The sequence below is a fragment of the Aspergillus saccharolyticus genome, assembly GCF_003184585.1.
Source record: "Aspergillus saccharolyticus JOP 1030-1 unplaced genomic scaffold BP01scaffold_28, whole genome shotgun sequence".
Classification (NCBI taxonomy): Eukaryota; Fungi; Ascomycota; class Eurotiomycetes; order Eurotiales; family Aspergillaceae; genus Aspergillus; species Aspergillus saccharolyticus.
In genome coordinates, this window is record NW_020290638.1 from 297,644 (window position 1) to 324,414 (window position 26,771).

Genomic DNA, 26,771 nt, shown 5'->3' on the forward strand with positions numbered 1-26,771 from the left:
CTGGGTTGTTTTGGGCGGTGTGGAGACAGGATGACCTGTGCCAAGAGGCCAGAGGTGCGTGGCCGCTTTCCGCCTGGTCGATGAAGGCTTGTATAAACCCACCGTAGTACCTAGTTGATAATAAGCATGAATAACATTGTGATTGCTCGAGTTCAAGTAACAAGTATCTAGCTATGATAAGAGCTGTCATAGGAGCTGCTTCTGAGCCACAGTTGCTCGAGACGATGTCGTACTCATGTCAGTGTATGTACAGTAGAACACTTTGAGTATATCGTTGTTATCCTTCTCATGTTTTGTTTGTTTGTTCCCCTTGAAGGCCGAGACAATACGGATGGAGACAATTCTAAGAGTACTCACTACTAGTAACACAAGAGAGAATTTTTTTGTAGATACACCTCACGGGTAGTCAAAGTTTATGGGGCTCCGTCTTAAAAAGAGTTCAAGTTATCGGAATCAGTGCTCAAGCTGATCTTCGTCACGCCAAACGCTGCACGGAAATGTTTTCATTTTAGCCATGATCGAAACCCACTCCTCTCACCGCTTGTAGATCGATCGATCCCACTAAGATATGGTTAGAATCTTGTCCACAAAACTCAGACCGCCAGCATTGTTTTCTATTCCGTGTTGCCTATTCCCTCAACAATATGTCTATCAAAATCTGAACATCGCTGACAGAGCGCATGGTGTAAAACATTGGACCGAATTTGGAGGCGCTCCCTCACAGCCTCCTTGTCCACAAAGAGTATATGTGATGAAACAAAAGACTTTGCTGACATTTGATATGATCTCACTACGAGATTGCGCGGATGGTTAGTCCGCTTGCTTGCACGGTCAGATCATACTCTACCGTAGCCACCGACCTCCTTACAGATGACGGACGTGACCCGGTGTTGATTCGCCGACTTCACAATCAATGATCCACCGAATCTGATCTATATCTCGTAACATCTGGATTGCAGCATTCCTTGTTTTCAGAATGGCCCATGTCTTGCCACACGACCCTCTATGTCTTTCACATGCTGCTTAATCCTTGTAATCCAGTTGACAGGCAGCTGGATCATATTCGCATAGATGAGACTAGAGTGGCGAAGACCCTAGTTGATCCTATACGCAAGTCGACCACGTCAAGAAAATTAGAGTTCTCAAAATTGTATCGGAGTCAGATACAATATCAGCCGTCTCTTTACCGGGACACAATAGTAGTTAAACCCCGTCGATCATTGCAGAGTGCAAAATGTCCACAATCTTCCCCCGTGAGCGTCGTTCCACAGCGGATCCTCCCAATATCTACAGGCGAACAAGAGAAGATCGACAGTAGCAGGGGGCTCGTAGTATAAGAGGGATCAATGCTGACCCTGGCCTGAGTATGTTAGATCTAGGATTTTTTTTTTGCTAATACGTTGATCAACCAGGCCTTTAAGCGCCAGGTCATTGCAGGTTCAGGTCCAACTACCGATCCTTGGTCTTCAAATCCAGGTAAAAGCCCACTACAATGGATAGACAGCACCACTCCAGCTATTGACAACGAATATAGAATATACTTCGGCTTGTGACCTCATACATTCTGAGGATCCATCATGCGCCTTCCATACGTTGCCAATCCGCCAGATGTGCGCGATACCGAGGAAGCCGAGATCCTAGCACAAACACAAGACCGGCGTGCCCCAGGGACTTTGCTACCTTTAGATCTAGCACTGATGCACTCATTTCCCATCACGGATGGCTGGAACTCCTTCATGGGCGTCATCCGCACGAGAACGAGTCTCTCGACCATTATCCGCGAGATGATCATGTGTCGCGTGGCTGTACTCAATGATGCATTATTCGAATGGGAGCAGCATGCTCCTCTGCTCCGTGCAGGAGGTTTCAGTGAGGAAGCCATGGAGGCCATTCGACACCCCGAGATCTGTCCCGAAGTGCAGGAAAGGGTGCTAAGTCAGGCCGAGAGCGCAGTGCTGAAGTACACGGACGCTATGACCAAGACGGTCAGGGTGCCGGATGCAGTCTTTCAGGAGGTCAAGGATCATTTTGATGATAAGCAGGTGGTGGAGATTACGGCGACGGTAGCTGCGTACAATTGTGTTAGTCGGTTCTTGGTTGCTCTGGATGTGGGAGAGAGAAATCATGGTAAATGCTGGCATATTTGAATTTAGGTTGAAACACAGTGTTTGTGCATATTCAGAGAGTTAAAAGCTAGTCCTTTTGAGTCAATCATAGGTGAAAGGTTGTTTCTCCTAACCAAATATTTGCAGCTGTTGTTCGAGGGTTTGTTTATGATGACATACAATCTGGATATAGTCGATTAGCGAAGGATGACCGCGAGGAACCCGGCTCCACAGAGCTACAAGGGGTTCATCACTCGGACATCATTTTCCTTCGGTGGAGGGAGTATAAAAAGTGCGCTCACCATGGGTTCATTCCGGGACATTCCACAGGCCAAGGGGCCAGTCGGCACAAACCATAAGATTTTTCGCCGTCAATCAGGCCATTGTCGACATGGGTGTGAGGGTTGATTCCCCTCAAAACTACTACGACTTGGTCTGGTTGTTAGTCTTCTCATTCTTGACTACCCAAGATGATGTCACGTACATCGGGTGACGATACTGACTTACCAAGCATCAACTCCGACGATAGCGCGGAAGACGCTGAGCTTGTGCTTCTTGGGCGCAGTTGAAGCCGTACAGTCCTCAAGGAATTCGTTCACTACAGCCTGGAAAGATATCTCAAGCCAGTGCAATTAGTTACTGTTCGACCATTACTCCACCTTTCTAGACTAGTGGGACCATAAGATGAGGATGAGGAGAATGGAAAACATGGTTAAAGACGCGGTACACAAGTAGTCCTGCCTGCCATAAACCATCTGTTTTATGGAGGCAAATACCAAATACCGTCCGGTAACCACCGGGGAGTAGACAGCTACAATGACTGTTATTGGTTTCGTAGGCTAATAGAACGGCTGCGTGAGGGATCGGACCGGAACATGGCTTTCTTCCGGAACATCCAGAGTTATAGATTCGTTGATAAAGTGGGTCAAAGCTGGTAGGGAAAGGGTAATAAGTGTAAGGTACGGTCACGGAGAGGTACGAAGTTAGTTTAGTTTACTCCGTACTTACCTTAGTTAAAGTAAACTACTAGTAACTTACACTGTTGCTTGTGTGTGTGTGTGTGTGTGTGTGTGTTCTCGAACTACGGATACTTGAGTGTGAGTGTGAAGGCGACTTGCTGGCTGTAGTAGTAAGTAGTAGACTACAAACTCTAGTTAGTCGCTTTTTCTTTTCCCTCTTCCCCCAAAGCATTCATCCTCGACTACTACTTACCACACATCCCACAATCCTCTCTCCAACTACTCTCCTCCTATTTGCTTTGGACCTCAGATCCTGTATTGAAAAGTCTTCCCCACTTCTACACACGTTTGGGTTACCGCTGGCTCCCTTCCCTTTTCCACTTTCATTCTCCCTTCTTCCTTTCGCCCATCTGCCTACTTCTGTTCCGGCAGACTTCATACTTCCCACTGTTACCACTTACACTTACCACTGGTGTCCACACACCTGACTACTTACTAGTCGCTCTCCACTCGCGTCACCCTCAACAAGCTCTGCTTGCTATCTATCTACTTTCCATAACAATTCCCCTTCATACACAAGCCAGCCTTGGTCTTGAGGCTTTATTCCTCCCCCCACTGCGATCTCTGTTTGGCCCGTGGCTGCGGCCATCGTTTTTTTCCCCTGCTTACCCGCTCAAACTCTACCTTTCCATTTCCAGAAGTACACCTCTACCTACTATCCCTGTCTACCATTCGCGACCAAACCCACCCTCTACTCTCCTCTGTAAGCAACAAATCGTGGTTCTCCTGGCTCATATCTCGTTCTCAAGAACGGGCTGCCCTCTTTTCCTATCCTTACTGTCGATCTCTCGCTTTGCAACACAGACTGGCTCTGTTTCAGCGTTCAAGGTATGTTACATATCACCTGCCCGAGCCTTACTTTTGCCTCCTTGTGCCTACAACAATCTGCCTGCCACGTTTCTGTCAACGTTTGATCTACTATGGATCGCTAGAGAGCTGCCCAATGTTTTCACCCATGTTACTGCTGCTTTAGCTGCGATTGTGTTCTGGGGTCTCGTCTGTCTCTTCCCTCCCTCCTCGGGACATCTGGTGTAGAAGCTTGCGCTGCAGTTACTTATGGCGGCTTGGCACCACAAGCGAACTTTTTCGTCCCCCAAGTTTTCTTCACTGACGCGACTTTAGACCCCGACTTTGGGCATCTAGAAGGGTGATTCAGATATTCCCTTCGTCGGAATAAACCTTTCCTATCTGAGTTGATTTCAGACCACTCCTCCTGATCTTCTCTTCTGGCGTCGCAATGGCTTCTGTCGCTCAAAGCGACTTGGAAGTGGACAGCCATACTTCGGACATGGCCAGCCAGGACTCCCCTCTGCGCCGACAATTCTCCGAGCCACTCAATGCTCATTCTACCTCAACCCAGGCTTCCCCATCCCCTTCTCCTGTGACTCAATGGACTAAATGCACGCTGTGCGGAAAGCTTATTGAGTACAACAAAGGTTCTGATTCTCAGAATAATGTTATGAAAGACCATATTGCTACTGCGCATCCATACCTCACTGCACCTAAGATGCATCGTCTGGCTTCAGGCGGCGGCGATGATGATCAGTCACAGTTAGACGACGAAGAGCAAGGGGACGACGAAAGCGTGGACGAGCATGCAGAGGTTGACGCAAGTGATCTTCAGGAAGCTGAGGATGACGACGACAACCATGTCAACAACGCTCTAGAAAACGGCGTGGCCGATTCGACCGAAGTTGACGATGAGACCTACAAACTCCCAGAAGATGCTGATGGCGAAGAGCCAGAAGCTGACGCTCCTGAAATCGATGGCTTGTCGAGTCAGTTACATGAATTTTCGCGCGCTCAGGATCCCGTGACTTTGGATCAACGTCTCCACAACCTCTGGAACGTCCATGACATTCACAAGTTCTGCACTGATCATGATGAGAAAACTGCCAATCTTGAACAGTCATGGTCCACATTGGTCAAGGAGTCGAAGCGTCCCAAGAAGCGCGAAGCACATGAGGAACTGCGAGACCGACCAGAACCGTACAAGGTATCTAAGGTCGCTCCAGGAGAATTCCTCGAGATCACACCCCTTGAGGATTTTCTAAGTCAGCTTCGAGACCCCGAACACCGTTCATACGAGGAGCTCTATGCTATTACTGAAAATGTCGCTTTTGCGCTCAAGGCATGGCAAGATGAGTATCTAGCTATCGAAAAGTTGAACAAGCACGCGACCCGACACAACGCTAAGCCCACCAGCGACCCTAGGAAACTGCTGAGGCCGCAAGTCTTTGAAGACAAGAAAGAGTCTATGCTTTACGGATACAAGTATGAGCCGAAGGAAGATAAGGTCGGTTGGCAAAATCCGTTCACCCAAGGCGGCTTCAAACCGACCCCAGCCCAGTACCGCAAAATGACAGCCAAGCTCGGGCTCAACCACCCCAACCCAGATGGCTGGCCTACTATCATGAAGTTCGGAGTGGAGCACGTGCCCAAATTCCAGAATCCGCCTCGGGAGGACTTTGTTGGTAAGGCTACGCGCAAGCGTAAGGCTGCGGAATTAGAGGCAGCCAATAGAGAGAAGGCGTCGTCAGTCTCAGACGAGGCTGCTACAGATTCACCCGCCCCGGCGGAAACAGAAGACTATCCACGTCAACGACGCACCCGCGCCCGCCGCCAAGGTACAGATGTCGAGGATCAATCCGATTCCGCCTCCGCTCCGCCAATTCGGTTTGCCACGCGCGGTCGTGGTAGCGGTCGTGGGCGGGGGCGTGGCGGCATTCGAACAATGGGGATCAATGGCTCATCCGAGTCGTCCCAAGCGCCAGCGCCAGTGGCCCCTCCCCGTTCGTCGACAATTCGCATCGAGAAACCTACCGCCGCGATTATGCAGGTCCGACCTGGAACCGTTCAATTGGCGCCCATTGAGCCAGCGCCGAGTGCTAATCAGCCCGCTGCACCTCCAGCAGGCACATCAATGGGAGGCACCCCAGAGGATTCTATCGATCCTGCCGAGCTTGCTCGACGACAGAAGATCGCCAACTCAAAGAACCCGAAACGGACAGAAGCCATGCTCAACCACTGGGCCCGGTTTAACAAAGAGGGGCGGGTTCGCAATCCCAAACGCTCCAAAGCTCAGATTGAGGCGGACCGCGCAGCGGAAGCTGCTCGAAAGGCTTCCGAACCGCCCAAAGCTGGGCCACGCAAGAAGAAAATGGACAGTCCGGGCTATGGAGGGCCCAGGATCGAGCAGGGAATCGCACCAGCTCCAGCTCCGATCCAGCCTGCTGCACCCCCTACTTTGGCTCCTGGTCATCCGCCCCATCCTCAGTTGGCGCCGCTGCCTGCGCCGCGACCTTCTCTGAATCCTTATCCACCCATTGATACCCGGGGAGTCCCTTTCCCTGGACCTCACACTCTATTTCAGCAGCCGGCGCCTCAACCTTACCGCACTCCTTATCCCGAGTTCTACAGTAGTCCATACGGTCCACCTCAGCTACCACACCCAGCCCATCCGCGGCCTGCTTAAGAGCATCGACCTGTCATCTTGAACTCTACCGCACAAACCCCAGGATAATTTTGGAGGCACCGTGTACATTACCGTGTTTTTTTGTGCATATGTACCACCATCCTTGTGAAAGAGACAGGAGATTCTTAGGTCTACTGTGCTTGTTGTCTGTTTTGTTCCTTTCTCGTGTCTTGCAAGCGATTGGCGCCGGGGCTTTATTCTATTGTATTATTGTGAGAATCCGCGTTGCATCACCAGGTCTGTTGTGATATCAGTGAAGCTCCCAAGGCTCTGGGGAGATGTACATTGTCGGAAGGAAGCTGATGGTTGGAACTTGAAAAGTATTAGTAGATGTAATATAATGATCATTGAACACTTTCATTTCGAACGAGACTTATTCTTCCCAGGAGATACTTTCACATGCTGCTCGGTGATGGAGCTTGTGCAGGGTTTCTTTTATCTGGCAGGATGCATGATTCCAGCTTGACGTAACACATTAGTCTCTACAGCGTTGAGAAATGAAGCAAAAGACAAAAATCACACACCCTGATGCTTATACCCGTAGTTTACTTACAGCTTGATGTTCAAAAGCTATGATGTCGTATCATGTGACCATTGACGCATCCATGTGTAGCACGTGACACCGATCACTCAACCTCAATCTCCATCAGCGGCGATTCACTTGCGCTCAGAACCACTTCATCTCAGACTACTCCACCACCCTTTCTCTCGTCCCCCTCTTCTTGAAGCTACCAGCTTCGCAAATCACACAATGGGCAAGAAAAGACGCGGACCCACGTTAGAAGAAGTACTAGCTCGCCCGTGGTGCTACTACTGCGAGCGCGACTTCGACGACCTCAAGATTCTTATCTCACATCAGAAAGCCAAACACTTCAAGTGCGAGCGATGCGGGCGTAGGCTCAACACTGCGGGTGGTGAGTTCTGCTTGCTTTACGAATCAAAGTTGGAAAAGTCATTCTGACCGTTATTTCGTTCTCCAGGCTTGTCCGTGCATATGAGTCAGGTACACAAGGAACAGCTTACGGCGGTCGACAATGCTCTGCCGAATCGATCTGGTCTCGATGTCGAGATCTTCGGAATGGAGGGTGTCCCCGAGGATGTGATCCAGGCGCACAACCAGCGGGTCGCGACGCAATTTCAGCAGGCGGAGGCCGAGCGGCAGGCCGTGACAGGCAATCCGCCTCCCGGGACGACAGCCGCGGGCGGACAACCGGCGAAGAAGCCTAAGCTGGAGAGCGTGTCGGATCTCAAAAAACGGCTGGCGGAACATAAGGCAAAGATGGCCGAGGCTCGTGCGGGCGGCAGCAGTGGCGAGGCCACGCCTGTGGGAGCCGGGCAGACGCCGACGATGGGTGGATATGTAAGTTGTCTCTTCCTCTCTTTCGCCGAGATAATCTGGGGGCTTATGCTGATGTCTTGGGTGTTTCTGGACAGGCTGCAACCTCCACTGCACCAGCGCCTGCGACCACTACCTCCCAATTCTCATACCCTCAGCCCTACGGCGCCCCCGCCGCCACCGCTTCTCCCTTCCAGCAATCCCCTCAACAAACGGCCAGCCCCGTGTATCCGACCTTCTCGCCTGGCGGCCAGGCCACTGCGCAGTATTCCCCCGCTACAGCCTTTTCCCCGCAGCCGTACCCGACTGCAGTCCCTGGCCAACCGCCGTACGGTGGTGCTCCCTCGCCATACCCGACGCAACAGCCTCCACCGCAAACACACACTCCGCCTCAGCCCGGAGGCGCATTCCCGCCTCGTTCTGTCGGCTTACCTGCCGCGCCTGGTCTTCCTCAGCGTCCAGCGGTCGGGGCACCGCAGGTCAACGCATACCAGATGCAACAGATGCACATGGGCCACACGATTCCTCCGAGTACGACCATGAACGGGGCCGACAAGGCTCCAGGAGCGGCGGAAGGCGCCGGGTTTTCTGGCTCTGTGGACGATCTGATTTCCGGGGCAGCGAAACAGGTGGAAGCGGCGGCGGCGACCCCTCCCACGACGACCACAACCGCGGGCAAGCCCGTCGAAAGCGCGGAGCAGAAGCCCAAGAAGGATAAGTCCAAGGCGCGACTGGTGTACTCGGACAACGAGACCAGTCCGGAGGAGAAGATGGCAAGGTTGTCAAGGTACGCATATGTTCCTGACCAGCGAGGGGAGACGGTACTTGAAGAGCTTCCATCCGCGGTAGTGGTGGGAGCGATCCGGGAATCGGATACGGTGGTGGATGCGACGGATTAGGTTGCGCAGATGCCTACGGTTGAACGAGCCATCGAAGAAGAAAAGAAGCACAGCAGAAGCATTGCAAAAACAAAACAAAAAAAAAGATGAAAAATGAAGACGCAATACACAACAGCTAAGTTCTCTTGCTCTCACCACGTCACATGAATCAATGGCCTTTGATCGTGTCTTGTTGCTAGCTACTACTTGACCTGGTGGCAGTGGTAGGCAGGCCCCGGCTTCTTGGGTGCACCGATGCACCACCGAGGAAAAGAGAAGTTGGTGAGTGAAGAACCTTTCTGCTGCGTTTCTTCTTTTCTTCTTCGAGAACGAACCATTCCAGGGATATCTTCGATTGTTGCCGGGCCAATGGAGTTGGTGTGGAAGTTTCGGGAGAGGGGGTTTTATGAATATGTAAGTTCGTCTAGAAGGTAGGCCACTTAACTCGATAAATATTGAATGATTGATACTATGTTGATGCTGCTGTCTCACGGGGTACACTCAGAGGGAAACACTATTTATTCCCTCTTACAGATACTGTAACTTACTATAGTCTCCAACCCAATTACTAAGCTCAATCTACCACACCGACGCTCCTTCCCTCCCTCCCTCATGTAGAAGACGCATACCAACAGAATCCAACACTCCCGAAAAGAAGAAAGGTCACAACACACAGTATTCTCATTCATAAACAACCAGCTAGTAAAAGATTCAGATTCAATTTGCAGACCGCCTATACCCATCCTACAGTAGTTACCCCACACAGCACCCCCAAATCCCGCGCCCCCTCCGAAGGGAGGGATGGATGATTATCACTTCCCCCAAACCAATCCTCCAAAAACCACCAAGCCATAAACCGCCACCAAACTCAATACCACGGGAACAGGCTTCGACCCGCCCGACCGGATGGCGCGCGGGATCGAGCTGCCCGACAGCACCAGCGAGGCCAGCAGCGCCAGTTCCGGTCCGTAGGGCTGCGCCGCGCGCAGCCGCACATAGCTGAGCAGGTAGAGGGCGCCGACGGCGAGGCCGGCCACGATGGAGGGGACGGAGCCCGTGCGCAGGTACCCGATTGTGCCGCCGAGGGAGGTGAGGAGGCCAAGGGTTAGTGCTGAGGTTGACTGATTTGGGGATTCCAGCTCTTGTTTAGTATGGATTTGGACGACGTTCAAGGGGAAATGGGGGATTGGGGGGATTGGGGGAAGGGGGTTATATACCATTGTGGTGGGTTGTCAGTGTGGTTATGAGTTTAATTGTCAATGGGAGGAGGAGGAGTTTAGGAGGAGGACGAGTGTGGATTGTTTCAGCAAGGTAAAAAAAAAAAAAACAGATGATGTTTTAAAGCTGTTTAGCTCAGATGGGGATTGAGGTCTTGGTTAGGTATTGGATCTTTTCAACCTAAGGTGTTGCAGGATTTTGATACCTACTTACCAGGTACTTAGCTATTGCTTACAGGCAGACGACGTTGAGTTATATAAGTTAAGCTCACACTTTATGTATCAGCTAAGCTATGGAGCCACACAACAGGACGGAGGATCGGAGTTAAAGTCTACGTGGTAATCTATTTTACCCATTTACACCCATGACAACACCAGACTGTGTATGTAGGTTAGGTATACTATACGGAGTAAGGTAATGATATACTATACGGCGTAAGGTACTGGCCGACCGGTAGGGTGGTAACTACCACATTTGGCAACGCCCCTGGCCTGGCCGGGCCCGATTATTTTCATCCGAACCCGATTGGCTTCCTACTCCGTATAGTCGTCATACGTATACGTCTCAGGCCACCCAGGCCGGCTACTTGCTGTCTTACTGTGCAGAAGCGACTTTGAATGCCACAATAATAATTTTATATCATATAGCGATGCGGCTCTATAAGATGAGGCCGATGCTGACTATTGTGTCGATGAATTAGCTGTTTAGCTGCAGTAATGACTATTGTCATACGATGATGTATACTGTACTTACTGTACTAGTTAAAATTCCCGGTTCCGCGGACCCTTCTAGCACCGCTGTTTTCCCGACATATAGTTGAGTTTCCATCAATATGGAATGATGATCACGAATGCTGGTCTGCTGAGATCCTCCTGTGGAAAAATAGTAATACTGGTGATCGGTGCTGATCCACATGGGCTAATCTCTTCACAAGATGATCCCCACCACGAGAAGAGCTTCTCTGCTGAAATAGCATTCTGATCCAATAACTCCAAGTTGGTAGACCCATGCACATGTGGATAGAAACCCATTCACACAATGTGTTTCACTTGATACCTGGTATAACTGGAGTATTTCTTATCAATATATCACAGCACAGTCAGAGAATTGGCGCTATTTAGACAAGCGCAATAGACTCGGATGCAGTCTATCCGTCATGTCGTTACTTTAGCCTGGCTATATTCGTTCATCCACGGATATGTACAGAATGAATATCATGGTAAGTATTCTCTCCTCTAATTCACGCTGGAAAACTCCAAACATCTAGCGTCAAGCCTCTAGTTTGAATTTAATCAACAGAGACAAACTTAGGATAGTACTCAGTCATAATTTATCGCTGTCATCTATCATCATATCTCGTAAACTTAGCTATGTATCATAGTATGCCATGTGCACCAAGCATGCACGATGCCTAGTCTTTCGCAAGTGAATCGCAATGTACTTTTCCCTGACATCAAAGCCCTCACCATTTCAACCTCAGCCGCGTCGGGAGGTAGCCCCATATCCACCATCCTCCTCTTCTGCATCCTCCTCCTCCTCCTCCACCTCCTCCTTGCCATGAAACCCGTCCGACTCCTCGGACCAAAACACCGGAATGGCACTGACCGCACCAAAGACCGCCAAAAGCCACCACGGAATGATGATGTACCCCCGCTTGACGCCAAATGAGAACGCCGAGCCCGTCAACGCCGGCCCAATCGCCCGTCCAATGGCGCTGACACTCGTCCCCACCCCGTTCAACGTCCCTAGCACGCTCAGACTGGCCGCCGAGTTGGTGAGCAGGATCGTCGTGCACGGGAACCCGAAGATCGAGGCCGAGAGCTTGCCCAGCATCAACAGAAACACGACCACGTGGCGCAGCGAGCCCGGCACCAGCGCCGTGAACGGGGTCACCAGGTACAAAATTGGAAACACGATGGAGACCACCTTGAGGCAATTGAGCACGCCGTACTGCTTGGCAGCCACCGGGAAGATCATGAACTGCACAATCATGCCAATGATGCCGATCAAGGTGTAGTAGATCCCGATGGTCTGGGAGTCTGATTTTTCCAGACATATCAGTATGGGATCAGAACTTAGTGTCAGGACAAAGTACAAGCGGAAACACACTTACCCACGCCAAACCCTCCAATAAATTTGAACGGCAGATGCACGTCCGGGTTCCCCTCGAGCTGTTGCACGGGCGTATGCAGAAACACCGGTAGCAACGAGTCGAACGCCATAGTGTGCATGGACATAAGCGAGTACGCCACGAGAATCAGGTTGGACTGCGGCGAGAACACCTCCGCCCAGCTGGGCTTGCGGGCTTTCTTACCTGCACGGCGGCGCTGCCCTAACAAGGCCGTTCGTTCTTCATCAGCTCCTGCGATTGCCGCTGAGAGCCGTGACTTCTTGTCAGACCTGGCACTCCGACACGGACGCGTCAAAGCCTGACCCAGCACGAGTCCATAGTCCCGGTGATCCTTTTTCGCGGCTAGCGTTTCCTGGCGCAAGCGTCTCGTCAGCACTCTCCTTTATGTTAGTTAACTACCTTCTGAAATGGAGCCGCTCACCTCCAGAAACAAAAACCCCGTCCCAATCCCCAACACAAATAACCCCGCTGCCACCATGTTCGGCAGCACAAACGGATACTTCCGCAGAAACACCGAGTCCCCAAACAGCGCGGGGTGCTTCTCCGCGGGCCGGGCCAGCGCGCCACCAAACGCCGGCCCAAAGATGCTCCCGATCGTCCACACCAGCGGCATGATGCTGAAGGCGCGCGGCTGCAACTCCTTCTCCGGCACCATCTCGGCGACCATGGTGCGGATGATGCCGACATTGCCATTCATCAGGCCCAGCAGGCCGCGCGCGACCACCAGCATCACCAGGCTCCGCGAGAGCCCGAACACCAGCGACATGACCATCGTGCAGGTCAACCCGAGCAAGATCACGGGCTTGCGGCCGACCGTGTCCGAGAGCGTGCCCCAGGTGACGGCCATGGCGGCCTGGCTGAAGGCGGTCACGGCGCTGGTGATGCCAACCCACTTGGCGATTTCATGCTTAGGAACGCCGACAGACTCAATCATTTCCGGCTGCCTTGGGGTCAGTTCATGCTAGATCTAAAGGAGAAGTCGAGATAAGTACTTACGAGGTAGGGGAGGACGGAGGTGAGGACCACTATTTTGGAGTGTAGCAAGCTGTTAGGATGAAGACGTTTGGCTATACAGACACCCCCTACTCCCCATTGAGAAGAATCATACCAGGCTCTGCGAAGCGACATATTGCTGTGGTGATGGTGAGCAGAGGTCGGAGTCAGCTTGGGTCTCATCGGACTTTCATGGCGCATGGATGTAACTTTCTAAAACTCCGCGGGACAGATTCTGACTTACAAAGAATGAGCAGCTGCCGCACAGGCAGCTGAGGGGCTTTCTTCAACATGTTTGTTCAGGGAAGACCGTGCTCAGTTGGCGAGAAGTTCTTTTACATGAACAGAAGTGAGAAAAGAAAAGGAGCAAAGGAATTGAGGGGGTTGGGAAAGGGGGAAGTAAAAGGTAGAAAAGAAAAAGCCCGAGAAGAAAAATGCGAGGCACAGAAGGGACTAAGAGGGCGTGTGACCGCAGATGATCAACCACCACCAAACAGACCGACACTAAGAGCTTGTCAGCTCACGGATTCCATAGTTATTTCTACTGTGGCTGCTTAGCTGCTTATCTGCTATAGGTGCTTTAAAGACTATATCCCGCTGGGTGGGTCAGATTCACTACATTTTCATTGCTTTCCCCGCCGTTTCCGCAGAACTACAGCTAACAGCTCCCCAGTCGGGCTTCCAACTAGAGTCTTAGAAATAACAGCTGTTACAGCTGTTCAAGTGAAATAACGTCTACAGTGAGACACTTTCAGAATTACAGGTGAGCCCAGCCAGCTCTGCCGAGCTCGTCCTTGCATGCACCTTGCGGTCAGCTGGCATGCAATCCTGCACGCCGCCTCCGACTCTACTGCAGCAGCCGAGTGGCCGCTTCGATGCGCTCCAGAATAATCGCGCGCCATTTCTGACACTTAGAGTTAGCCATAGTAACCCTATGTTACTAATCCGCAAATCAGAACATACCTGGGAGTTTGTCAAATCGCCCGCTTCCAGACTCTCCACCAGTCCGGGGTAAGTCGCCCCAGAATAACCCGTCCAGATGCCGGGGGCAAACACGACGTGCTTGAACCAGCTGCGACCATCCAGTCCAGGCTGATACAAGAACTGCTTCTCGATGCTCTTGTATTTATCATTCACCACGCGGATTTGGAAGAGGAGCCGGACCTTCTTCCACCAGTGGTACCATGGCACATCTTCGTCCAGCTGCGAGCCCAGCTCCGCGGCATGAGCATCAAATCGCGCGGCGGCCGCCTGGAATTGGGCGATAGCCTGGTCGAGAGGTGCAAAGTCAAAGAAGGTGCCCTTTGGAAGCTGCTTTGCAGCCGGCTTGACCTGGCTCAGGTATTGCTCAAGCCCCAGAGCGTAGTCGGTCGCATTGAAGGCAATAATCGGAGTCTCGACCAGCTTGGCCGCAGCCAGCGCCCAGATCTTGGTGCAAGCTTCATGATATTTCCAGTTCGGATCTCCAAACCGGTCCATCCAGTCGAAGCTATCATAGTTCGAGTGGTAGTGGTACACGGGATCCTTAGGGCCACGTCCAAAGCCAAGGTCGTAGCTAGCGACGCCCGCAAAGTCTTGGAAGGCTGTGAAGTCGCTGCCACTGCCCATAGTCGAGATGTGTCCGTCCCAGACGTCTCGCACGGTCTGACCCGGCACGGTCTGGTTAGGAGACTGTACCCAGCCCGTCACCTCGTAGATCAGCTTGTTCATGAGCGGGCTAGCCCGTGGCTCCAAGACGGTCCCTGCTGCGGCCACGTCCACATTCAAGTAGGCAATGTTGGCTTTGGTGAGCCACGGGAGCTGGTCTTCCACCCACTCCGTCGAGCCCAGCAATCCGTACTCTTCACCATCCCAGCTGGCAAACACAATGGTACGGAGCGGCTTCCAGCCGGCCTTGAGGGCTTCTCCAAAACTGCGGATCACCTCATTCATCGCGGCTGATCCACTGTTGGGGTCACCCGCGCCACCAGCAATCCACGCATCGCGGTGGTTCCCCAGAATCACCACCTCGTCCTGGATGTGTCCCTTCACAACTCCAATGACATTCCAAAGGGGCGTCGTCACGTACTCTTGCTCATTGTAGAGGTTGATGACGACATCATCGGGGGTAGGACCGATGTTGTACTCCACACCCTTGGAACGCAGCTTACCGCCCTGCCACCACTTGTTGAAGTCGGATGCCTTGGGGCCATGACCATTCAGTGCCTTCAGAAGTGGGATCACCTCCTTATATGAGATAGGCAGGGAGGGGATAGACGGGATCGAGTTGAACGGGTCCTGACGCTCACAGCCGGGCTTAGAGGGGTACCCGGGGGTGGTCGGGTCACCAGGTGCTATGCCTAAGCGTCACGATCAGTTACCCAGGCAAGCGTGTAGGTTGATAGTATAGAGAGGGAGAAACTTACTGAGAAACTGCGTACTACCACGCTGAACAGCGCTGGGGTTCCTCGCGGGACCGTTCGGATAGGCCTCGTATCCGTTCTCCTCGGTGATATCTCCGTCGGACTCCGGATCATCGTAGAGAATGACACCCACCATTCCCAGCTCCTGTGCTCTCTTGACCTTCAGGCCGCGGAAGATGCGGCCATACTTGCAGATGGCGATCTTGCCGGCCAGACTGACGTTCGCATCGATCAGATCCTGGAAGTCATAAACGGTGCCGAAGTTGGCAAAAACAAAGGGTGCAGTGACATTCCCGCTCGCCGAGTAACCATGGAAGGTCGGCACGCGATCAGTCAGATTGCTCGTGTGGTCCTCCTCCAGAATATCCTCCTCCAGGGTGGCCTCGAAGGTCACCTCGGTGGCATCGCCCTGCTTCTTCAGAAGGGCCAGACGGTGATCTACGGGGTAGTTGAGGAAGATGTCGTAGGCAACAATGCTGGTATCCTCGATTCCAAACTCCTGCCACCGCTCCTGGGTCCATACTGCCTGGCTCAGATTCTTGCCGGCCAAATGAGGCCCGGCGGTGTAGTAGTTACTCCATTCCCGAGCCTTCTCGGCAGACGGGGTTTCCTGGAGTAGAGCCTGCAGCTCTTCGAAGCCTAATCCATGGCCGTGAGGCCACGAGGCATGGGGGAATGGATTTGCCCAAGGCAGGTAGGACCAGATGGACCCATGTTCACGAGGAAGGATAGCAGAAGGGGTGAGAAACAGAAGGACTGAAACAGCGAGGATAAAGCCTAGAATGAAATTACAGGATCGTCGGAGGGCGTGGTGAGGGTACCGGTACCGCCGCGGCGCGATAGTGACGGCCGTGAGCAACGGAGTGGATTCCGAGGGAGCCATGGCTTTCTTCTCCCTCATATCAGGGAGCATAATGAATTGTAATTGGATGGGCCAATTCTAGACCCAATGAGCCATCGCAGAAAGGATGGAGAATGAAGGAGGAGAGAGAGAGAGAAGAAGAAGAAGAAGGAGGAGAAGTAGTAGAAGTGAGGAGAGGATAAATGAGTAAATTGGAAGCAGAGATGACGACGGAGGGGGTTGGTTCAATTGGTTGGCTTATCAGTTGGAGACACCTCCACCTCCGCACCGCACCTCCACCTGGCACCGGATGAATCAGCATTCCTAACTTATCTTATCAGTCCAAATCTCCACTGTGACAAGTCTCGGCATTGTATACTGTGTACTACAGCTACTCCGTACTTAGTGCGTCAGTCCAGGAAATCATGATTACCACCTTTGCACCTGCTCTTCACCCGTCCACCTGGTCGAGAACTTTCGCGGGTAGTTCAAAGGGTAAACTGACTCAGGGGCCGCCAATTCGTAGCGTGGGGACTCTCTGCGAGTCCAGAACCCAAAGCTGGTAAAAGTTGAAATATCGCAGTTGCACAACACTGCGTAGAGCAAAAGGCTCCTAGGAATGTAATCTGAAACCTTGTTCAAGGCCGTAGAATATTGAAACTCATACGAGGATACTTGCCCGAGCCGGATATCTCGTACAGTTCTCTATAGTATTTTGGACAAGTCGGTACACGAGGCTTTGCTCGGCTTAACTCTCAATCGGGGGCCCCCTTTACCCCAAAATCTCAATCACTAGCGATAAATGTAGTCAATTCTCATACACTTCAACAGATCACCTACAGTGCGGTACCGATGCTATATGAGGTTTTATTCGCTGTTCTCACCATGCGGCGGCACCGCACGCGACAGCTCTAGATCGATCTGCCAAAGCGGATGCACCGGAACCTCAGCACTGCATCCTTGTACCGCGGCACTCACAAACAGCGTGTGCTCCCCCGGTTTCAACGGAACCGAATCCTCCGAGCAGTGGCTCGCTTCCATGACCGCCGGAGCCTCCTCCCCCCTTCCCCGGCTCCACCAGCCGGGCAAGCTTACTGATGACGGTCGAGCGTCCGTAGTCGATGGCCGTGAAGTGAGTTGGCCTTGAACAGATTGGGGCAGCCGGCTCGTCGTCCGCGCGAATGTGTATCACTGGTGTAATCCATGATGCCTCGCAGTGGGCCGTGAGTGATGACCACATCGATCTATCGCCGCTGCCGTCGAACTGGAAATCATGGCCCGTGTCCGGGTGGTATTGGAAGCCCCAGTCACCTAGCGAGGGATTGTAAGGACTGGCGTAGACGGTGAGCCGCGCACCGTTGGCCAGGGTGAAGACATGGATGCCTTCGTCCAGCAGGGTAATTTCGCTGCTTTGCTGGAGTTTCTGGGTGAAGAGCTTTCTTCGGACTTCCTCATAGTCCCCGTAGACTTGCCGCACGAGGCGGTGGTTATCTTCGTTCGCAAGGCCGCTGGCTTTGACCTTCTGTTGGAAGGTCGCGGTGTCCAGGGTGAAGCCATGGTTGCCGGGGATGACCAGCTTGAGGGGTGCGTCCAGCCGTTGGAGCTGCTGGTTCGTGGTTTGGAATTTGGTCAGATAAGAGCTGTCGGTCAGGTCGCCGCAGTGGATCGCTACATCGGCGTGGTGCTGGGAGCACTTTTCGGGGGAGCTCGTGGCCGTGGGTGTCAGTGAGGATGAGAAAGCGGATTTTGATATTGGATGGGATGGAGGTACTCCTGTTGAGTATAAAGGATAGTTCTAGTACTTGATAATTTGACGAATGGGATTTATAGATGACAAGAGAAAGAAGACGAAGAGTGAAGACGAAGAATGAAGAACGATTGAAGAGGATGTGAAAGAAGATCTTGATTCACAAGGCAAGGATGCCCTCATCATGTTGCAATCCACGGATCTGTATTCCAACACTACACCACAATTACGTGCTTAACGTTGTTGAATCTAGCAAACCTACAGCTACGCTACAGAAAGCGAGGTTGTTCTGATGGACAGTTGTAGACGCCTTCCTAAAGCACTGTCTAATGCATCAAAGCCTAGCTGCTCCTGACTCGAGAGTAGTCTGCCATTTTCCACTCAAGCCAAGCTACCCAGGAAGCTTCCATCAGGAGACGAACCATTATGCAGTGGCAAGCAGAGAATAATGTAAAAAGCAACTTGTTTGTCTTTTGTACTGGAAATCCAGTAGTCACATATCCTATACAGGTTGTGCAGGGCACGCCAGAAGATAGGCAAGTACATCCAGGGCAGGAATGAGGATTGTTCGTAGGCCTCTGGTGGAATCCAGTTTCGGAAGCTTCACGAAACGCCAGTCTTCCTTCAGAAAAGAATGCGTTTGTTTAGGACAGCAAGTCTGAAGCTAAAGATCAATCTCAACTTGTTCAAACCATTCCCCTGGCAGTAAATAATCCAAACCCATCTTATAGAGTAGCAGCCAATAAGAAACACTTCTATAATCCGAAAGATTTAAAAAATCTGAATAAGATCTTTAAGATCTTATATAGTAATAGTAAATCAACATCTATTCAAATTAACTGTATGCTCATTGAATAATCTTCTATAGCTAGTATACTATTACAGTATTTCTTATGATTTATTATATACGCTCATAAAAGTAGGAATAAATACCATGCATAAGCATGTCAATCCTTTCAACAACCAGACTTACTCCATAGTGTGCACTCAGTACTCACAATCACGGAATCGCACACCATTTCGCAAAACTCCACTCTCCAGTTGTCGTACATTGCTTTGAAGATCGGACTAGTTCTCGCACAGATCAAATAGGTATCACTCGTAGTAAAACATACATGAATAGAACGCGAGAGGGATTCCCAGCCAGCAAAGCCACCAATCACAATCAAACAGTCATTCCCTCTTGCACACCGGGTTCATCGGCCTCTTTGACTGCGATCTTGTCACTCAATTCCGGATTCATAGCTTCCCCAAGCTCCATACTGTCCCGCAGAATTTGTCTCGCTTGGTCGTCATCCACCTTCATATCTTCCTTGACAAGCCTCATCGCCAACTCGGGTACCAGAACGGCTTGCGCGTACCCGGCCACGCCCGCTGTATTGACTATCTGATCCTCAGAGCCCAGGCGACGCAGCTTGCGGGCGTATCGTACCATGATACGTTCGAGCCTAGGAAAGTGATGCATTAGCTTGCCAGTTCCATGTCATGAGACGATCGGTGGATATACATTTTAGTAGCGCCACGGGTGCCGTAGTAGCCGCACGAGATATCTTCCAGTCCCTCACCATGCATGTCAAGCCGAAAGTTCTTGGCCTCGCCGCTCTTGAGCTTGGTGTCCAAAATGTTTCTGTAGAACGACGAGCTTTCTGGCTCCAGAATTCGGTCGAGACTCTCCAAGTGCGGCTCGATGCGCTGCTCAAATGCTTCCCAGTTAATGGTCGGATAGCCCTTTTCTCGCCACTCCCTCTCGACGGCCGTATGCTTGTGTGATTCGCAAAATCGTCGCTGTTCACGCATCCGTTGCTTCGGCTGTGCTTGAAAGCGCCTGAGCAGCTCGCGGGGCACGGACTCCTTGCACCATGGACACAAAGAGGGTTCCAATGTGTTCCATTCGTCCTCCGACCCAAGCAGAGACTCATCAAATCGAGCTAGCTCCTCCAGCAACGTCGACGACGCGGAGCTCAGAGCCGTACTGGACGAGGAATCGCTGTCGTCCAGGTTCAAAGAGATGATATCACGAGCGGAGGAACCAGCGAACGAGGTGCTAGGAGTAATATTGGATGGGAGGGGAGGCGGCGCTTTGAATTCGGGTTTCGGACTCGACTCGATCGCACGCGGCATTTTTAACTCCTCCTTCGGACTGCGCGAGGTACTCCTTGCCCGCTTTGAACCCTTTCTTGCTTTTCCTTCCCGAGCACCCACCGAGGGAGACTGTGAGGCCGCGGGAGACGTCCAGTGAGGCGTCGAACCCTGTCCGAAGGATTTCCTCGAGCCATAACTGACCGTAGGCTTCCGCCGTTTGACGCTGTCCGACGACCTGAATTGCGAAGACCAGAGAAGGTCATCCTCGTCACTTATTGAGTTTCCATCATCAACCATGCCGCTTAAAGTCCTCTTCCGGTTCGAGGCGGAGGACTTCGACTTCTTTGTCTCAGTCCTCTGCCGAGAAGCTCGCGGTGTCTTCCCGCCTTCCAGTGAGTCTCTGGCGAGCTTCTCGTCCAATGTAAGTCCTGATCGGCGTGTGTAGCGACTCGATCTACCTAAGTCGTCGTCAGACTGGTCATCATTTTCGCTGTGGCTGCTGCTCTGGGGTTCGTCATCCGTTGCTGGCTCGTGTCGGGCGCTCCCCGGCTTGCTCGTCTCGCCAGTGCGGAAACTGGTGAGAAGATGTCCACCAGGGATGGTGTCCTTTCTAGTCAGCCGATTCGAGGCGAAGCTCGAATTGGGCTTCACTCTGGCACGTGTGGTGACGGACATGTCGAGGAATAGCTCAACGCGGGGAAGGAGGACGACGAAAGAGAATAAGGAGTCGGTAAATTAATCAAGAGCAGATTGATCTGAGCTAAACATCCGAGCGAAGGTTGGTAAGTTGTTTTGGCTCGATTGGACGATAGGAGATTTGGCAATACGTCGTGTGCTTGAGCTTTCTTCTTCCCTGGGTACAAGGAGTGACTCCGTAACTCGGTAAACATAAAACGATCTCTCTGCTGGGAATTAATTGACACAGACTATAGCCAGTTCACATCGGTATCATTTAGTCTGTATGTACTCAGCAACAACTGAAAAGAACCAGTATGTTCAAGGAAGATGGGCGTGGTGTTGTTGTATGACAAGAGAAGAAAGACAGTGGAGAAGTGACAGATGCGGTTGAGGAGGGACGCGTGCGGGTGACACGCTATCGGGGCTGCTTCTCCGCACGGCGTCTTTTTACATGGAGATCCCGCAGAGTCATGTCCTTTGTCTCCATGCAACACAACCATACCAGTCAGGGCCGACAAACCTGTCACTGTACAACGGTATATGTCAGTCAAGGCAAGCTGAAGCACTTATACGTCCTTCAGGATATCTTTGTCGTGCAAGACGCTAGTGTAGTTATCGATAAGGTATCCAACCCTTGACAAGAAGAGCTGAGAGATGCACATTCCAAGTTAAGTGTAATATGTAATTAGGTAGACATATATCTAATACAGAGAGGACCCAGGTCTAGGTGGGTGTTGGTAAACATGAAATTCATAGGGCGGCGAAAGATCACGGCCTCAAACACACCAGAGATCGCTTTGGATGAGAAGTCAACAAGATGACGTAGAAAACTGAATATCAAGGCTTGCGACAGAATCAAAACGATATTAGCATAGTATAAAGTCTAAGCCTGCCGCATTTCCTACACTGACCGTAGCCTGTGGCATGTCTGGCGGAAAGAAGAATCGCAACCAAACCCCAGAGCAAGACGGTAGAAGAGGCCGTTGACCAAGACACCAGCGTCAGCATGTACAAAAACAAAAGTTTCATTCAGATCATAGTAGCATATTCTCATGCCTTGTCATCATTCAAAAGTCATTTGAATCTCGTTCTCGTCACCATACCCAATGTCATGCTCAGCCCAGGCATTGGGTTCTAGAGCCATAGCACCCAATGTACTAGCACCCAGAGCAGGCATCGTAACTGCAGATCGGAGCTCCGGCCTGGCAGGGTGACCATCGTTTGGGTTTGGAGCCCCGAACGAGGAATGAGACCGTGTTGGCGTCTCGTGGAAGGAAGTGTCGAATGTCAGCTCAACCTCTTCTTCATGCGCGGAGTACGGTGCAGCGTCGCGAGAAGGACTATAGCCATGTTCCTTGTCTCGAAGCGTTTCTGATGGAGGCGGTGTCGGCTCGTAGGGCTTCGTCTCCTGAGTTTTAGGTGGTGTTGGGGCAGGTGATGGACTCGCGGGAGCACTCAAGTCCAACTTCATAGGTGGGAGGGTTGACTCGAGCTGTTTGACTTCGAGATTTTCCGAAGCCAGCTCGGCCCTAATGGCATCAATGTCGAACAAGACTGACCCGTTCCCATTGTTGGTATCAATGGAACTCCGCGCTGTCGTGTTGTTGCGATCCACATCGTACGTCTCCCACTTTTTCTTCTGAGCCAGTTTGCCACGCTTGAACAGTCCGAATCGCTTCTTCTCCGGTTTTTGTTCGGCGTCACGTCTTGCCTCATCGATCTCACGGATGAGCTCCCTTTGCCGCTCCGCATGGTTCTCTGGGTCAGGGTCTTCAATCTCTGCAAATTCCTCACTCACCACCTCCCATCCTACCTCTTTCAATAGCCGGGGAATCGCAGTACGGTAGTCCATGTGACCATTAACAAGCTTTGTGAGATCAAAGTTCTCCAGCCCAGGGATACCTTCTATAGGCGCAAGGCCTGCTACCCTCATAATACCGCCACTCGTCGCTCTAAAAAGATAACCCAAAATCCAATCATTCGAAGCGTAACCATTGACGAACCGACCAGAGACAACAGTGCGCGCCTTGAGGTATTCGTCCTTGTTCGCCACCATGGGTGACCCGAAAAGGTAAACGTTTTGGACCAATCCATATGCGCCCTTGTCTGCGAGTTCCTTCAGGCAAGAGAAGATGACCCTAGCGCCAAGGGAATATCCTACCAGCGTGACAGGCCTTTTACCGAGGTTATGCACCATGAGAGAGTCCGCCAGAATCAGGCCCGCCGCATTTGCGCGAGTTAGCGAGACATTCCATGGATTGTCAATGAGGTACGACAGCTTGGTGAGTACAAGAGGTAGTTGCAGAGATGCCATCAAAGCTACCAGGACGGTCTGCCCCAAGACTTGCTGGAGACCTTGCGTCAAAGCCTATGTGGGTTGTTAGCGCCGCTGCCAACTAGGATAGTTTAAGTGACTCACTTCTGTGGCCAGGATATTGATGGTATCACCCATGCTCCGCAGCATCTCAGGTTCCCATAAAACCGAGTACAGATCTCCCATGATGGGGTCAACTGTACTGAAGGGCAACCGTACGTCATCCACTTTGCCAGTCATCCAACCAGAGACAGTGATAATCAAGTTTACTCTCTTGTTGTTGTGCAAGGGGCGGTATTCGAATGTCTGAACCGCTCCCATCCGTCTCTGAGATGCTCTCAGACCAATCGTACTACCAGTAAGTGTAGCGCCAGAAGCGATCAACGCTGTACCCCCAACACCACCCAGGAAAGCACTTGTTCCTGTAATCCCAACGGTGGTAAAACCGGCTGCTAGACCTGCACCAATGACAGGGGCCAGCAACCCTGCAGAAAGACCAATCACCAGGCCGCCACCTACCGTGGCCAATCCCATAATCATGTATTTATGTTTCAATGCCATTTTGCGTCTCTTCTCCATGTGTTCCGATTCATCCCAGTTCTCTTTATCCGCGGCCTCTTGCATCTCAAGGGCATCGATCACGCGCTTCTCGAATCGAGCGATCTGTAGCCATGGTACTTCCATTGATTCGCCCACTCTTTCAAGTAGGGTTCGGGAGCGGGCATCATAGGCAGAGTCGGCGATAAGGACGAGAAACAAATCGCAGAGAACCGTCCAACGCAAATCAATATCGATCTTGGCCGAAGTAGGTAATTGTGATGGGGTACGAACTTCTGGAAGATCTTCCCCCTCATGGGTCTCGTAAGGGGGCGGAGAAGTTGATCTGGATGACTGGTCAAACTCTGCTGAATTACTACTCCGGTATTCATCCCTCAAGCGAGGAGACGTAGGCGATGACATAGATCTCTTTGGTGTATCAGTCTCCTCAACTAATGGATTCTTGACGCGGGCATTGCTCATGAGGGGTCTGACAAGATCCGCGGGCTGCACGCCATGTTCCGCCAGTTGCTCAATCATGACCTGCTCCGCTGCATCGATCTCCATATGAGAATAGAGCCTGGCCATCATAGTTTGGCTCCATTTGCGCATGGAGTCGACACCACCTTGCTTCGCTTTGCGACATCCTTTGATGGAGGGTATTCGATTCATATCCAGGGCCATCTGCCACAACGTGAGCCTGGTGACCCCGACGTACGCAATCCTCTGACTTTCGGTTAAGAGATCTTTCGTAGCCTGCATCTGGCTTGTCGGGTCGCGCAGCTCCTCTTCCATACCAGCGGAGTTCGCATGGCTGTCTTTGAAAAGGTAGCCTGTGTCTTCATCCATGCTAGTTGCAGATTGAGCATCCTCGTCAAGCTGCACCCGGGTGTACCCTTTACCGGCTCCGCCCAGGCCACTGTAGACGGCTTCATCACTCTCTACGTCCTTTGAGCCCTTTGCGACAAGTCGACCATAGTCATCATACACATCCATGTCCCCCAGAGCTGGCATCTCCTTCCAGCCGCCATCATCTTCTTCTTCATCGCTTTCCTCCTCCGGATCTATCTTTGCATTGAGTCGTTGATGCGACCATTCGGATGGTTCCAGGGACTTCCGCTTCGTCTTGTGGGGTTCAATCGAATGTCTTGTATCATCTTCTGGTGGAGAAATCGTATACGGGGGTGGTGGTTCGTCATCTCTCGATATCTTGCTTGTGCTGCAGGCCGCAGGGAGATCTATTGACGTCTTGGACGGTTCTTCCTTTCCTTGTGTGGAGGGCCTCGGAGAGGATGCCGTTGGCCCTTCACTTACATTTTTCCCAGCAAAAGTCTCCGCCTTCGTCTGTTCGTCAGACACTGACGGCGCGGGTGCAGCAGTCTGTGATTCTCTAGTGTCGCCTTCAGTCTCTTGACCTTCATGAACGTTGTGAAAAGTCTCCTCGCTCTCAGAAGACACTCTCCTCGGCCGCACCCGAATCGGCAATCCGAAATCGTCCATCTCGGCCTGCTGCTGCTGGGGCGGCGGATTGGCTGCCGCCGTGGTTGATGCACTAGCCCGCGCCGTAGGTTTGTTTAGAGGCACTTCCCCCCTTTCTCGTTGAACAGCATCGGTATTAGCATTTTCCTTCCGTGTTGTTTCCGGAGTCTCGCTTGGCGAAACAGAGGCGTTGGCCGATGTCTTTGAGGTATGCGAGTGGTGTGACAGGTCGGCAGCGTTGTCGTCGACAGACTGGTCAACAGGACTGGGACTGGAGACTGCGCTCATTCTTCATCTGAGTGATTGTTGTGCCCCCAACGCTGACTATACACACAACAGGAAATTGTTGATGGAGTGCGAAGTCACACTTGCTGGTGGAATTGACCTCTATCTTTGTCTTCCTTTAATTCCACCGTGCTGCAGATTGCGATGTGGATTGACGACCATCCATCCGTGCGATGTTTCAGGATGTATTCGACGCTCTCCGACAGCTCGTTGAGCCTGGGTGATCAGAGGGGAGCTGGAGGGACGAAAGGAAATAGGTGGTTGGCGGCCGGGTACCGGTGTTTGGGGATGTTTCGAAGGCTGGAGATACAAATCAATGAAGCAAGCAGCAGATGCGAAGAAGCAAGCCGCGGAGGTGTCAAGGCTAAGTTCAAGGGACTTGGGAGCCTGGGTGGAGCACGCGGAGGGGAGGAGGGAAGAAAGATTGGTGGGTGGCTGATCGTGAACGAGGGGGGATGGGACGATCAGCCAAGTTTCCCGCTGTTGGTAGTTTGAAGGTGGCAGGAAAGAGAGTAAGGGAGTCTATTAGTACCAGTACCTAGTAGTAAGTCAGCATGCAACTCTTTCTAGGCAATCAGCACAAATAATCTCGTTTGGGGCCAAATTGGGAACTGGCCAGCAACCCAGCCAGGGAGTAGTAGTTAGCTACATACTGTAATAAGTGTAATGGAGTGGCCCGCATGGAGAAGAGAGAACGACATCATTTGAGTGTCCCGCAAGCGGTATTGTACAAAATAGAGACCCAAGTGGTCTGGTAGAGAGTATCACGTCACTTTCTACTCCATAGGATTGATAGATTCAAGTCACTCCGTAACTGACTATCGTACCTTGCTGAGCACTGATTGCTGCATCTTGGAGGAGTGTCAAGTCAGTACGGGGTAGTATGATGATTTATCGAACTATAGCGATAGGACCATGATTGACCACGTTGGTCTGCGGAATAAGTGTAAGTTCGGATGTGTAAATCCTTGAAATGGAATGGCACTGTTCATCCCCGCCCTTACTGTAAGTTTACGCGGCCCTGTTACCAATGGATTACATAATACTACATCTTCTGCTCGTTTGACTTGCACGCATCAGAAGGTCTCGCGATGTCTCGAGAAGAATTCATTTCGGACACTTTCCTGGCGGAGAAACCGTTTATGGTCTGACACAAAAGCTTAGCCATAGGTATATCATCTCGTGGCGGCTCTGGCAGCAAAGAAACTGCCCTTGAAACAGAAGTTCCTCGCTCAATCTTGAGCTTGGTCC

At 51.7% G+C, this 26,771-nt stretch overlaps 8 protein-coding genes across 8 annotated transcripts; 3 read left to right on the plus strand and 5 right to left on the minus strand.

Annotated features, from left to right (window-relative positions):
- The first annotated feature begins 1,269 nt into the window (after positions 1 to 1,269).
- BP01DRAFT_358814 (carboxymuconolactone decarboxylase family protein) lies at positions 1,270 to 2,491 on the plus strand. The gene has a single exon (XM_025575522.1). The coding sequence runs from the start codon at positions 1,578 to 1,580 to the stop codon at positions 2,145 to 2,147; it is 570 nt and encodes a 189-aa protein (XP_025429269.1). The 5' UTR covers positions 1,270 to 1,577; the 3' UTR covers positions 2,148 to 2,491.
- A 1,466-nt stretch (positions 2,492 to 3,957) lies between these two features.
- On the plus strand, positions 3,958 to 6,797 carry BP01DRAFT_107745 (uncharacterized protein). The gene has a single exon (XM_025570295.1). The coding sequence runs from the start codon at positions 4,362 to 4,364 to the stop codon at positions 6,597 to 6,599; it is 2,238 nt and encodes a 745-aa protein (XP_025429270.1). The 5' UTR covers positions 3,958 to 4,361; the 3' UTR covers positions 6,600 to 6,797.
- A 553-nt stretch (positions 6,798 to 7,350) lies between these two features.
- Positions 7,351 to 8,834, plus strand: BP01DRAFT_301624 (putative C2H2 finger domain protein; the record flags this gene model as incomplete). The annotated part of the gene is made up of 3 exons (XM_025572035.1): positions 7,351 to 7,513; positions 7,580 to 7,959; positions 8,034 to 8,834. The coding sequence occupies 3 exons, from the start codon at positions 7,351 to 7,353 to the stop codon at positions 8,832 to 8,834; spliced, it is 1,344 nt and encodes a 447-aa protein (XP_025429271.1).
- Positions 8,835 to 9,414: 580 nt separating this feature from the next.
- On the minus strand, positions 9,415 to 10,140 carry BP01DRAFT_358817 (TMEM14 family protein). The gene is made up of 2 exons (XM_025575523.1): positions 10,031 to 10,140; positions 9,415 to 9,934 (listed from the first exon to the last, which is right to left on the minus strand). Exons 1-2 carry the CDS (start codon positions 10,031 to 10,033, stop codon positions 9,626 to 9,628), a joined length of 312 nt encoding a protein of 103 aa, XP_025429272.1. The 5' UTR covers positions 10,034 to 10,140; the 3' UTR covers positions 9,415 to 9,625.
- A 1,367-nt stretch (positions 10,141 to 11,507) lies between these two features.
- On the minus strand, positions 11,508 to 13,448 carry BP01DRAFT_393630 (MFS transporter; the record flags this gene model as incomplete). The annotated part of the gene is made up of 6 exons (XM_025578252.1): positions 11,508 to 12,070; positions 12,145 to 12,514; positions 12,584 to 13,102; positions 13,159 to 13,187; positions 13,271 to 13,294; positions 13,400 to 13,448. The coding sequence occupies 6 exons, from the start codon at positions 13,446 to 13,448 to the stop codon at positions 11,508 to 11,510; spliced, it is 1,554 nt and encodes a 517-aa protein (XP_025429273.1).
- Positions 13,449 to 13,721: 273 nt separating this feature from the next.
- BP01DRAFT_358819 (M28 family metallopeptidase) lies at positions 13,722 to 16,606 on the minus strand. The gene is made up of 3 exons (XM_025575524.1): positions 15,561 to 16,606; positions 14,119 to 15,494; positions 13,722 to 14,059 (listed from the first exon to the last, which is right to left on the minus strand). Exons 1-3 carry the CDS (start codon positions 16,438 to 16,440, stop codon positions 14,003 to 14,005), a joined length of 2,313 nt encoding a protein of 770 aa, XP_025429274.1. The 5' UTR covers positions 16,441 to 16,606; the 3' UTR covers positions 13,722 to 14,002.
- Positions 16,607 to 19,138: 2,532 nt separating this feature from the next.
- BP01DRAFT_425060 (RTC4 family protein) lies at positions 19,139 to 21,287 on the minus strand. The gene is made up of 2 exons (XM_025579729.1): positions 19,653 to 21,287; positions 19,139 to 19,593 (listed from the first exon to the last, which is right to left on the minus strand). Exons 1-2 carry the CDS (start codon positions 20,900 to 20,902, stop codon positions 19,311 to 19,313), a joined length of 1,533 nt encoding a protein of 510 aa, XP_025429275.1. The 5' UTR covers positions 20,903 to 21,287; the 3' UTR covers positions 19,139 to 19,310.
- A 681-nt stretch (positions 21,288 to 21,968) lies between these two features.
- BP01DRAFT_367561 (TMCO4 family protein) lies at positions 21,969 to 25,523 on the minus strand (the record flags this gene model as incomplete). Its single annotated transcript, XM_025576461.1, has 2 exons — positions 21,969 to 23,273; positions 23,325 to 25,523. The coding sequence occupies 2 exons, from the start codon at positions 25,521 to 25,523 to the stop codon at positions 21,969 to 21,971; spliced, it is 3,504 nt and encodes a 1,167-aa protein (XP_025429276.1).
- Between the last annotated feature and the right edge of the window lie 1,248 nt (positions 25,524 to 26,771).